This window comes from Aotus nancymaae, unplaced genomic scaffold (genome assembly GCF_030222135.1).
Source record: "Aotus nancymaae isolate 86718 unplaced genomic scaffold, 86718_ANA_hifiasm-v0.15.2.pri h1tg000062l, whole genome shotgun sequence".
NCBI classification, from domain to species: Eukaryota; Metazoa; Chordata; class Mammalia; order Primates; family Aotidae; genus Aotus; species Aotus nancymaae.
In genome coordinates this window covers 37,770,365-37,783,231 of record NW_026988476.1, presented here as the reverse complement: position 1 = coordinate 37,783,231, position 12,867 = coordinate 37,770,365, and the positions used below count along the sequence as shown (strand labels likewise).

Genomic DNA, 12,867 nt, shown 5'->3' with positions numbered 1-12,867 from the left:
TAATTTCCTGATCATTTTTATTTGTAGATGTTGCCGGGGCTCTCTGAATGTTTTTCTCCCTTGACTTAGCAGCAGTTCCAGAAGAGATATTCTTGAAGTTGTTGGTGGTAGAATAATGTGTAGGATGTGTCGGGGCTAGCTTTCTCATTAGAATACATGTGGCTTCAGAGCGACGTGGAGTTGGCGTCATGGTGGTTCTGCTTCTTTTTCAGACGTGGACGAGTGCGAAGGTAACCACCGCTGCCAGCACGGCTGCCAGAACATCATCGGGGGCTACAGGTGCAGCTGCCCCCAGGGCTACCTCCAGCACTACCAGTGGAACCAGTGTGTCGGCAAGTAACTTCTCCTCACTCTCAAGATGCATGGCTGTCAGCTCCTATGAAGCAAAACACTGCTTTCTTTCTGAAGCTGTAAATGTGTTACTGAAGCAACTAATGCTCATTTAAATTTGCCCTAACCTGGTTGAAACACAAGGAAAATAACAGTTTTTGCAAAACACCAAAGTAAGAAAAAATATCGTGATAGAGGGTGCTCGAGAGCATCTGAAATGAAATGCCCCTGGCACTTCTTGACGCCAGTATCCTCCAGCCTCCTGCTGCACTGCTAGCCACCAGCCCACACTTGAGCTCTGTTCACATCAGGGGTCCAAAAACTTTACTTATGATTGAAAAATATCAGCCAGCCAGAGGCTGTTTTGAGTGACTTTTGGCCTGAAGATGCCAAAGTAGTTCTGTTCAGCTCTACACATTTTGGGACAGAGTGCAAGCAGCAGACACGAGAAGGGTTTTTTTTTTTTTTTTCAAGATTGCTAAGTTCTTCAAGGGAGAGCTGCAGACTCTTCTCATTAAATTGAAACGATGTTCTACAATGTCATGGGAAAATAACTCTTAATGCACATCAGAGGATCCAAACAGTATGAGTTTGGAGGGTTACCAGAAGCCATTCAGCTCAGGTACTTTGTTTAACTGATAAAGACCTAGAAGTCCAGGAAGAGAAGGGAGTATGTCCTTGCCCAGGTCTTTTGTGACATGCCTGGAACTAGAACCCACAACGCTTTTTTTTTTTTTTTGAGATGGAATTTTGCTCTTGTTGCCCAAGCTGGAGTGCAATGGCGCCATCTCAGCTCACCCTCAGAACTCCTAACACTCTGATGTAGGGTTGCCTTTCAAGTGTCACATTCACTTGTTTTTTTTTTTCATTCCAAGCATCTGGAGTGCCACTGCAAGCTTGGTGCTTTGGTAACCTTTTCTAATTGACACACTATTAGGTACAGAGCCCTCCTTAGCAAAAACTCAAAAGAATGACTGCTTCCTGGGTGCAGGCTTGGCATTGCAGTGGTTCACGTTCATGCAGATGAGGTCATATTTGGTGTGTTTTCATTTATCAAAATCATCTTTCTCATCTAGCTTGATTCCGCACAAGACACAGTTTTGCAGTGGCACATAGGGTTGACTAAAGTGGCCTCTGTGCTATGGCGGTTTAGACTGCACAAGTGTCTGGCTAGTTGTCTGGTTTTAATAAAAATGTCTGTTCATTATCAGCTCAGGGAGGTCTTGGATTTAATCACCAGTTTCTGACATTGTTCACAGAACTTCCAGAGTGAACTTTGTTGATTCAGTACCCAGTTTATGAGCCTGTCTGTTCTCATTATGTAGGTCCCTTTAATAACACTGGAGCTATGTGAAAAAACTTAAGAGAGGAAAGGTATGTCACTCCTGTACCTTCTCCTCCTCCTCCTACCTTCGGTCCGAGGATAGTAGAGGTGACCAGGCCATGAACTAGTTTCCCGGAGATTCTGCTTGGGTCTCGTGAAGGTCATCTCCTGGCTGGACACTCTAAAACAATAAGTTCATTTAGAAGTCAGAAGTAGTTTGGGGTTCTTAATGCCTCCAAATGCCAAATTGCCCTCATAAATCGTGAGAATTAGAGTTATCTAGAATGAGCATCGCCTTGGGCTAAAATAGCTTCCCCAGAACCACTAGAAACAGAGCAGATCTCTTAGACCAGTCCTCCCTGGATCCTCACTCACAGATGGCTGCAAGTTCACTCTTTGGGGTGAGGGGGCCACTGATTTCATTGTTTTCAAGAAGTAAATTTCAAAAAATTCAGCTTGCAGGTAGATGGAGTTTTGACCCATTTTGCCACAGAGAAAATTAGTTAAAGAAAGCCCATCCTACATTTGTGAATTTTCATATCGGTACTCCCTTAAGGCCACAGCTTATCATGAACAGTGCAAGCTGGATGCTGAAGCCTTTGATTTTAGAGGACAGAGTGGTGGGTTTCCATCTGCTTTTAAGGAGTGGTTTTTAGACTTTAATGCTGTTTTGATAAAATTTGAATTGTCTCTTTTTATGAAACGAACAAAACCCTCACCTAAGTACCGACTGAAGAATCAGACATATATTTGGGATTGTAAAAAAACTCCGGGTACAGTCATTTGCTCCAGGGTGCAGAGATGAAAAAGGTCAGGAAAAGTGAAAAACATGTTAACCAAATGATGGCATTTGTATATTGATTGATAAAAAGGGCGAGTGCAAAATCATGCTATTTTCAAACTGTAAACACTGAATATTTGCCAATTTCTTATTTTAATCTGTGCTCCACTCCATCCCACCTCTCCAACCTAGATAAGCAAGTTTACTTTAAACTATTAAATTCTTGGGGAGGGGGTAAAATGTAAAATAAAAAGAGTGTGAAAGGGGCGGGGAGAACTCTTGATATTTGTAGTAACACAGATAGATGCTCAAAGTTAAAAATCACCTTAGAAATCTAGTCTTCCTTCTTTCCTAATACATAAATCCTTCTCTAAGTTCCTTGCTTATCCCAGTTTGGCTTAAATACCACCTTGAAGGGCACACACTTTCTCCCAAGATAGCCCAGTCTATCTATAGAAAGCTTTTAATACTTAGAAATGGTTTTTTTTGGTTAAAAAAAAAAAATCGCTTCTCCTCTAATTTCTCACCATTGGTCCTCCTTCTGCCCTTTGGAGGGAAAACACAGAATAAATCTAAGTTATAGAATGACAAGTCTTCCCCCTCATATACCCACGCCTTACAGGTTTTATTAGTCAAGGTCCCAGCAAGAAACAGATGGCTGAGGCCAACCAGAAGTGGAGGACAGGGGAGCAGAGCTTGCTCATGTTCCATAAATCACCCACCTGGGGCCAAGAGCGGGTGGAGAAGGTGGAGGATGGACATGGAGGCGCCAGACATCAGCCCAGAGGTCTTCTCTCCACTGAAGCTAATACACTTGCTTCATCATTCTTTGTTGGACATGGAGCTTGGTGCCCACGGTTTCTCTTGCTCTTTATTGCACATCTCATCCTCACTTTAAAATAAAGAGAAAGAACAGAGACGATGGGTTGAGCATAGAAAGAGAAAGGGAAGAATGAGAAAGAGAAAATTGTTATTTCTAAGAGTCCTGAAGCCTAAGTGACCTTGGGTGGAGATTTGAAGGTCTTTGAATACAAAAGGTCTTCACACAGCCAAAGTTAAGGTGATAGACCTATAGCTGAAGGGAAGGAGGGAAAGGGAAGGGAAGAAGGGATAGAGGGCAGAGAAAGGGAAAAAAGGCAAGAAGGGAGGGAGGAAGGGAAAAAGAGGGAAGGACTGAAGGAAGAACAGAAGGAGAGAAGGAAAGAAGGTAGAAGGGAAGGAGATATGGAAGGAAGGCAGGCAGGAAGACAATGTGAGTAGCTACTAAATATATACAAGTGAGCATCACTTTTATCTACCTGTTTTCTAATTTAAAAAAATAAAAATAAATTTTTTGAGAAACAATTTTATTTATAAATGAATCTGCCTTAGCAAAGAAGGTAAACTAATTATAGGAGAAAGAAAACACCAGCTTAAATGTGGGAGCGTCTCTAGAGAGGCACTGTGGTATAAAGGAAAGCACATGGATGGCCATTGCAGTCCAACTGACCTGGCTGTGAATTTCTGCCCCGCTGCTGCTGGCTGTGAGATCTTGGAAGGTCTTTCTGAGCCTCACTTTCTTCAGCTGTAAAACAGAGAATATAACACCTCTTTCTCAGAATTGTTAGGAAAGCTAAGGAAATGAATGGGTAATACCTATATCCTATCTAACATTTAATAGGTATCTAATAAACATTCATTCCCTTCCCCTTCCTCTCTTCCATAGGAAGTGAGTATCCACTAAGTGAAGGGAAGGCCAATCTCCCTACATTCAAATGAACATATGCCTGAGAATGGGCTATGGCAATTAAGAAATGTCTAACCAGCAAGTTTCCAACCTGCCCTGCAAAGGCAGGTCTACAAAAATATATTGGAGACTTCCAAAAATTATAAATCAGAAATAATGAGAAACTTATGGTTTTCTCCTTTCTAGTTGATTTTTTAAAGAGTTCTTTTTCCTGCTTCTTAACATCAGACTTGGCAGGTCCCTGTGGGTATCCAGTCCTGCAGCCTCTGTCTCTCTTGTGGGTTTCCCCCAATTACTGCTCATGAAGTCTGCACCGACTCTCTTCCAGCCACACTTAGTTTTAGACAGGGCTCAGACACTCTGGGCAGGAGGCTGGTTTGAATAAGGAAGGGGCCGATTCAGTGATGGGAGCAGACATACCAGAAGGCACTATTCATCCCCCAGAACAAGTACCTGGGGGCTTTTTCAGATTTTTGAAAAGGAAATCCAAGTGGGGCAGACACTTCGGGCAGGATCTCAGCCCTTGCCAGATCGGCACATCCTGAAATAGGCAGACGGGGAACGCAGGCTCCGGGAAAATGGTTGATCTCTGCTTTTGAGATATTTATCTCCTCTCGGCACTTGTGAAACAAGGGCACAAAGAATCGCAAGATTCCTTCTTTCCCATCTTGAACTCTAAATCTTAGCTACAGACCAGCACCATGTTGGTTCATTACTAGATGTTTACGTGGAGCAGAAGATACCAGTGTTGACTTCTGATGAGAACTGGAGTCGGCTGGTCCTCAGAATGCCATCCTCTAACGCCCTCTGCCTGGTACATCTGACCTCATCTTCCATGTTTACTCACAACAAAGAGGCCACATCTGTGCCCGCATCTTTCTCTGCTGTTGCTGTCCCCACCCAGCCACCTCTGCCTACCTTACCTTCCTGAGAGCCTAGCTGAGGGCCAGCTGGCCAGCAGCAAATGGTCAGATCCAGTGTCCTCAATAGAAATCTCTGGCTGCTGCCACACATGCTGCTTCTCATTTTCCCCGCAGATGAAAACGAATGCCTCAGCGCCCACATTTGTGGAGGAGCCTCCTGTCACAACACTCTGGGGAGCTACAAGTGCATGTGTCCCGCCGGCTTCCAGTTTGAGCAGTTCAGTGGAGGATGCCAGGACATCAATGAATGTGGCTCTTCGCAGGCCCCCTGCAGCTACGGCTGTTCCAATACTGAGGGCGGTTACCTGTGTGGCTGTCCACCTGGTTACTTCCGCATAGGCCAAGGGTAAGCACTGCTCTTTCTGGTCCTGATGATTGGAGATTCTCTCATTTGTAATATAATTAAGTATACTGAACTCAAAATTACTTGTTCTGGTAGAGGACAACCGTACTTTTTGTAATCCTAAAATTAATTGCAGTTAGCTTGGCAAAAGTTTTAGGTTATTTCATTTGAAAGAAGCATCTGGATTTCTGGAACATCAAAGTAATGACACTACATTGTAGATATCTCACTATATGACTTCTCGATCTCATTGTCTTGATCTTCACATCTTGTTGTAAAGCGATTCATGTCTCCATAAGTGCACCTCTTTGCCAACCAGTGACAGAACTGGGCTTACCCTGCACACTACTGATCCAGTCTCCCCCTGGGGCAGGCAGGATTCCATCTTGACTTAAAATGCCTTTCTATCTAGCTCCTGTTAGGATAAGTCAAAGATATCCCTTTGAGTTGGAGATCATTTAGGGTTTTAAATTATATTTTACATTTCAAACTTGAATTTACATTAAATATTACCCAAGGTACTTTGGGAGGCCGAGGCGGGTGGATCACGAGGTCAAGAGATCGAGACCATCCTGGTCAACATGGTGAAACCCCGTCTCTACTAAAAATACAAAAAAATTAGCTGGGCACGGTGGCGCGTGCCTGTAATCCCAGCTACTCAGGAGGCTGAGGCAGGAGAATTGCCTGAACCCAGGAGGCGGAGGTTGCGGTGAGCCGAGATTGTGCCATTGCACTCCAGCCTGGGTAACAAGAGCGAAACTCCGTCTCAAAAAAATATATATATATATTACCCAAGGTACATTAGGTATGATAATTGAAACACTATTTTTCTGGTTAAAAAAAAAAAACTTCATCAAATTACAGGTATGTCTGTGTGAGAGTTGGGGCAGGCACGACATTTTTATTTTACTAAGTGATTTAAAAGTTTAGTGTTAAATTTTCAAAGTTTGGATCTTTTTTCCTGCTGAATTAATCTGGACTCAGGTGTCTACCTAGTTTTAGCTATCCTGAAAGTGCACATTTTAACTTTTTAATTAGGAACACATAGACATTAAATATACATACACATTACTCCCCCACATGCATGTACACACACCCCACACACATCCACACTCATATTAAATTATTAATGTAGCAGTCTTTGATTTCTTGACATACAGACACCAAGTGATTCGTTTGGATCTGGGTAGGTAGAAGAATGTTTCGTGAGAAACACACAGAATGCCAGCATTCGGACACAAATTCCCAGATGTTTGTGTCTGGCTCTCAGTAGACTCATTCTTTATAGTTTAATGCCAGAACCATTTTTTCCCAGCAAAAATTGTGACACTCTAAACTGGCTTTTGGCCAGTGGGATTTTGTAGTCACACTTCTTATAAGTGGTGCTCCTGGGATATGAAAATACTGGAAAGGAGTTCTGAGAAAGGAACCAAAGCCTGCAGATTTGGAGTTTACCTCCTACTAATGTCATCATTGTGTGAATGTATACACATGTGCATACACACATAGGATGAGCATTTATCATTTCATCCATTGCACTGTTTCTACATATTTCATGTTGCAAGGTAAAGAGGAAAGGAAATGTATTGAGCTCTGGAAAGATTGGGAGAAATAGTAGGAACCCGTAAATTACTTTGAAATACAATATATTATGTTCATTGGCAACGTATTTTGAATCCCAAGGGTATATAGGAAAATAAGTTCTAAAAAGCAGATCGGCTATTACAGAAAAACAGATAAATAATGTTTGGTCTACATTATGACCCATTATTAGAAATCTACCCATTTAAAACAGTTAGACCTCTCTGAATCACTAGAGTGGACTCTGCCCCCAAATAAAGATTCTTTTAAGGACCATTCACATGTTTCAACACATTTGGAAAGAGGAGCTTGATAAACACACATTCCAAGTGGCCTCAGAAATAGTAAGCAGAATAACAAAACAAGGTACTTGTGAAACATTCAAGCCTCCCTCCATAACTTGGCTTTGATAACTGAAAGGCAAAGAAAAACAACTGAACTAGTTCTCTCTTGGGCATGGGTTTGTTTATCCGCCTTCATATGAGTCAGAGCCAGTGGCCCTAGTGGTTTTGAATGACTTGAAACAGTTTCCCACAGTTGGGCAAGCCCTGATGCATGCATTTTATATACTGCATATCTTCATAGTTTATTACATTAACCTTCGTTACCATCTGGAGCTCTCTTCTTATCCTCAGTAGCATCAGCAAAAGTGAAACATGAAGGAATAGGAGCAATTGCTCAGAAGCTTGAGTGAGGAGTAATTATGGAAGTGGGAGAATGCAGGAAACTCAGCAGTGATGTCTCACACCTTGCTCACTCCCATGGAGCCTGGTTCGTAAAGAGAAGCCATTTTTATTTAGCCTCCCAAGTTACATGGCCTCCCTCATCTACCATTCTCTAGTTTCCACTCTGTGTCTCCTCCCCAGTGGAAGTACTGCAAAAGGCCTTCCATGTGAGATGTGGGAATTAAGGGATAAATAAATATGCAAAACAGGGTCTTGATAGGTAGTCGAAAGAAATCAGTACACTCCGGCAACTAGGAATTAGAGGCCAAACAGAAGACCTCTCAATGTAGTTCTCAGAACCAGCTCATCCTCCAGTGGACAAGCGAGGGCTGTATCTCACAAGTACAGGGGCCAGGCTTCACCAGAACTCTTGTACCACCTACCTTGTCTTCCCATTCTAACGAAAAGCATCTGTGCTCCCCTTCTGCTGCAGGCACTGTGTTTCTGGAATGGGCATGGGCCGAGGAAACCCAGAGCCACCTGTCAGTGGTGAGATGGATGACAACTCACTCTCCCCAGAGGCTTGTTATGAGTGTAAGATCAATGGCTACCCCAAACGGGGCAGGAAACGGAGAAGCACAAATGAAACTGATGCCTCCCATATCGAGGTGGGTCAGAAGGTCGTTTCTCCTGATGTCTCCTATTGTGCAAAGCCCTCCCAGATTCCTGTGGTTTCCTCCGAGGATGCTCCAAAGTGTGAAAAAGCTCCCCAGAGAGAAACTCCAGACATTCCCTGAGCTCTAGGCTGCATTTTACAAGAGGCTGTGGGGCTTTCTGGAGTTTCTTGCTGCTTTGCGGGAGTGGCCATTTGAAGGTTTTCACATACTTGCTCATTTCCTCTGTCTCGCCAAAAAAAGTCAACTACCCACCCAAAGTCTGCTGAAAGGATAAGGTCTGAGATCCAGGACAGCAAGTGGGCAGAACAGCGAAGTGACATAGTGCTCCCTACATAGGGGCGCCAAGTTCTGAATGCTAGAGGCTCCTCTACTGAAAAGAGCCATGTGGAGTGTGAGGGAACTTGGACTGCAGACAAAAATAACGTGGAGCTGAAGCAGCCTGGTTTCCTTTGCCTACGGCTTCTGCAGCCTTTCAGTCAACTCCGAAGTGCACAGATATTTACCCAGACCTCTGGCTCCAGGCCCATAGAATCCAGCACATGTGGTCCCATAGAGGCAAGAAAGGAGCCAGGTAAAAAAGCATTGAATTTAGCAGATCATCGCAGTCAGGAAGTAGGCTCATAGGTGTGTCCTTCGGAGGGGGTGGTTTTGCATCAGTGAAGCAAATTGAAATAGTCTGCTCCTTCGTATTGGTGCTGCAACCCATCTGTTGTCGCTTAAGAAATGAGATAAGTCGTTGGAAAGAAAATAATCTATTAAAACAGTGGTTCTCAAACTTGAGTGTGCAGCTGAACCACCTACTAGGTCTTGTTAAAATGGATTGCTGGGAGACATCCCCAGGGTTTCTGATTCAGGAGGTCTAGGGGGATGCCGAGAATTTGCATTTCTGACAGATTCCCAGGTGATGTTGATGCAGCTTGTTCAGGGACTATACTTTGAGACCTCCAGATACAAATGATTTCGACCTGCCTTTCTTCCTGACATCAGCTAATATTTTCGAATATTACAAATATATGCCAATTTAATACATTTGTGGTTTAAACAAAGTGCTTTATGACTGTGTTTTCAATGTTGTGTATGCAGCATAAGGCAGAAAATTGTATTAGTGTGACGTTTGAGTAGCTTTTTCTTTACTGTGAGAGCTAAGTGGCATAGGTACACTGTGTTTAACACATTGCCCTTTGTCTTCCCAGGATCAGTCTGAGACAGAAGCTAATGTGAGCCTTGCAAGTTGGGATGTTGAGAAGACGGTCATCTTTGCTTTCAATATTTCCCACGTTAGTAACAAGGTTCGAATCCTAGAACTCCTTCCAGCTCTTACGACTCTGACGAATCACAACAGATACTTGATCAAATCTGGAAATGAAGATGGCTTCTTTAAAATCAACCAAAAGGAAGGGATCAGCTACCTCCACTTCACAAAGAAGAAGCCAGTGGCTGGAACCTATTCATTACAAATCAGTAGTACTCCGCTTTATAAAAAGAAAGAACTCAACCAGCTAGAAGACAAATATGACAAAGACTACCTCAGTGGTGAACTGGGTGATAATCTGAAGATGAAAATCCAGATTTTGCTTCATTAATTCACCATCCAGAGACCAAATAATTAAAAGAAAAACAAATAGAGATAGGTAGAACTGTATTTTCCCCCAATCAGAAGCATCATATCATAGGTACAATCTTTCACCAAGTAAATTTGTATAAATAAGCACTATTCTTGTATTACCAAAGCAAGGTACAGGTGACTGCCCTAGTTCAAAACAACCACTTTCTCAGGCTTCTCATGTGTGTAGCTAAGCTACCTTGTCATATGTGTTGATTCTTGAAAACTGGGACATGTATTTCCATTGGGGGTTGGCCATTTATGCTGACATGCCATCCTTCCAGCAAACGTACAGGAATGTGCTTTCAATTGATGGACCACTCTTTTTTTTTGCAAATTTGTAAACTTTGCTTCTCCAAATACAAGTACTAGGTTGGCCATTTATGATATCTATTTGGTGCTAGTCAATTTTCAAACTAGATTTATAAATGCACTGTAATATTTACACAACTTAGAAACCAAATTACAAATATTCAGTTCCAATACTTCATTAATTTCAATCAACCAAAGTTAGTTCAGTAGCTTATCTCAGTTATGAGTATAATACATTACATGTAAATTAAGTGTGTGTATACTGTAATCATGCTATTTTTTATCATTGAAACATTTATAAACTAGAATAATAATGCCCTTAATGTGAGGGTTTGTAATGGTGCTTATTAAGACCAAAGACTTGTTAAATGTATACACCAAGTGGTAATGAAATTTCTGTGACTGGCCCACACGTGCATAGAGGTCTGGGAGGACCAGGAAACAGCCTCAGTGGCCAGAGGATCACCAGTGCATCCTTCATCACAGCATGTGCAATATGCCAAGATTACCCTCGGTCATTCCTGTCAACAAGGGGTCAATGTCATAAATGTCACAATAAAACAATCTCTTCTTTTTTTAGTTTACCCCCTGGCTTTGTGTTCTTGCATGGATTTGGGGTTGGAGGGGCCATTCCGGAGGCTAAAGATAGGCTCTGGATTTAACTTATCCTGGGTCTGTTAGTTATGGCTTATAAAGGTACTAAATGTATAACCACTAGAAGAAAATTTAACGTAAGAGTCAATCTCTTGTTTTATCCATTGAAGATAGCAGAGTCTGGTGTCATTAACCTGACTTGCTTGTGAGAAATTTAGATTGTAGAGTCATTTCTGAAATGTGAGCTAATTAATCTTGTGACTTTTAAACTCAGATTTAAATAGTTAAAATATCAATATTGTCTTAGAGCACATGAATTTCATTATAATAATTTATCATGACCCCCTCTTAAGTATACACAGTTTTGGTAAGCATTAGGTAGTCTGTTCCATTTTTTTCCCCTCAACATTTGTTAGTCAATGCTCATCTAATTACAAAGGGATAATCCCAGACTGCATCTAATTGCTGTAACTCTTGGTTTCTTAATGTCATAATTTTAAAAGGCTGTTTTAAGTGCAATATTCAATATTTAGCTGTTGGACTCATTCCGTTGATACGAAATAATCTTTTAAATCCCTAAGGGCAGGAAAGCATTTTGTGGTAGTGAAAATAAGGGGAAATAAGATTGCTGCATGAAGGTGGGGCGGAGAACTAGGTAGGACACAGGAAAATCCTCTCAAAATCTTTGAAGAGCTCAGCTGAAAAAAAAAATGGTATCGATTTGGCGCATATTATTCCAGGGTTAGCTGATGTCAGCAAAACCAGGGTCAGCTGATGTCAGCCCCGGATTAATATACACGGTCCCAATTATAGAGCTACTCACTGAAGCAATGGGTTTCCTTGCACTGTGCTGAGCTCCCTGTCACAAGATAAAAGAGTTTCAGTCTAGGCTTAATGGCAACCATTGAAGAAAGATGTTTTCTTCCACCTAACAGGCCATCAACATTTTGTATCTCTAATTTTGTTTATAATAGGTGCTCAACAGAATGAGCTGAATGACTATTACAGAGGAGGTTTGTAACTTGGGTAAGAGGTTAAAATGTAACTCACAATTTCCTTCTAACTCTGTACCTATGGAACCATGTGATAGAGGTATATTAAAATTGTTAGAGAACATACAGCCTATGGTAAACAACAGTTTGCATGTGGAAAATGTCTTTGATAATTTAACCAGAACTGCATTATATTCAATAATGGATTTTCTTTATAACAACGGGAGAAAATGGAGTTGGCACACAGTGGATCACTTTGATATTTTTAATAGTCCAAGTCTGGATTTTATTTATTCCAGAGCCAACAATTTCGAACAGCATATTTTCCATGTTTCTGACTGTAACAAAACATTTTACTCATTGTTCCATTGTAAATATTCCTCTTGTTGGAACTCTTTTTAATCCTGAGATTTAAACCTGTACCTTTCAATTGTCTGTGACCTTTCAATTTCACTTTCAATAGTTGAAGAACTTGGCTTTGTAAATCTCTCAGAAGCTTGACAATGTCTTGTCTCTACCCCCTCAGCCATTTCATTTGCCAGTAATTATTTTGTAAGTAGGGTTGAAATGAACTCAGCTGGCCTTGTGAAATGTTTAAACTTGCACAAACAACTACATTTTTGTTCAACAAATAGTTCTTTACTCAGCCAAAATCGCTTTGGACATTGCCATTACAAATACTGTTAAACTTCAGAAATCATGTCTGTAAATTAGATGAGCCAAAATAAAGGACAATTAGGTTGATGCTGTACTAGTATCCTTAAAACTCATACACCCATAAACTGTTAGGAATTTTTTAATTACAGTCGATTTGGTCCACAGAATATACTTTATTCTGGTTTTAACTGTAGTTCTTAGAGAACTGTATTAGAAATGTAATTATTAGAAATGTAATTATTAAATGATTTAAGGACATTGTTTTTAAGGTTAGAAGATTATTACAGGTAGAAATATTAGTGTCACATTTATAGCTGAAGACAATTATTTTCCCCTCGCCAATTTTAAACACTTTGTAA

The 12,867-nt window shown here is 41.3% G+C and overlaps 1 protein-coding gene and 1 long non-coding RNA gene across 2 annotated transcripts in view; one reads left to right on the top strand and one right to left on the bottom strand.

The window, feature by feature from the left end:
* The window catches only part of FBN1 (fibrillin 1), a 241,102-nt gene extending 228,507 nt beyond the window's left edge, over positions 1-12,595 (top strand). The window contains exons 63-66 of the mRNA XM_012442316.2: positions 213-332; positions 5,199-5,430; positions 8,167-8,341; positions 9,544-12,595. Of these exons, the coding sequence (XP_012297739.2) occupies positions 213-332; positions 5,199-5,430; positions 8,167-8,341; positions 9,544-9,933 (917 nt within the window). The 3' untranslated portion in view covers positions 9,934-12,595. The remainder of the gene's footprint in view (positions 1-212; positions 333-5,198; positions 5,431-8,166; positions 8,342-9,543) is intronic.
* Positions 1,747-4,111, bottom strand: LOC105710070 (uncharacterized). The gene is made up of 3 exons (XR_001105672.2): positions 3,925-4,111; positions 3,158-3,327; positions 1,747-1,835 (listed from the first exon to the last, which is right to left on the bottom strand). It is a non-coding gene; the product is annotated as an uncharacterized LOC105710070 (long non-coding RNA).
* Positions 12,596-12,867: the final 272 nt, after the last annotated feature.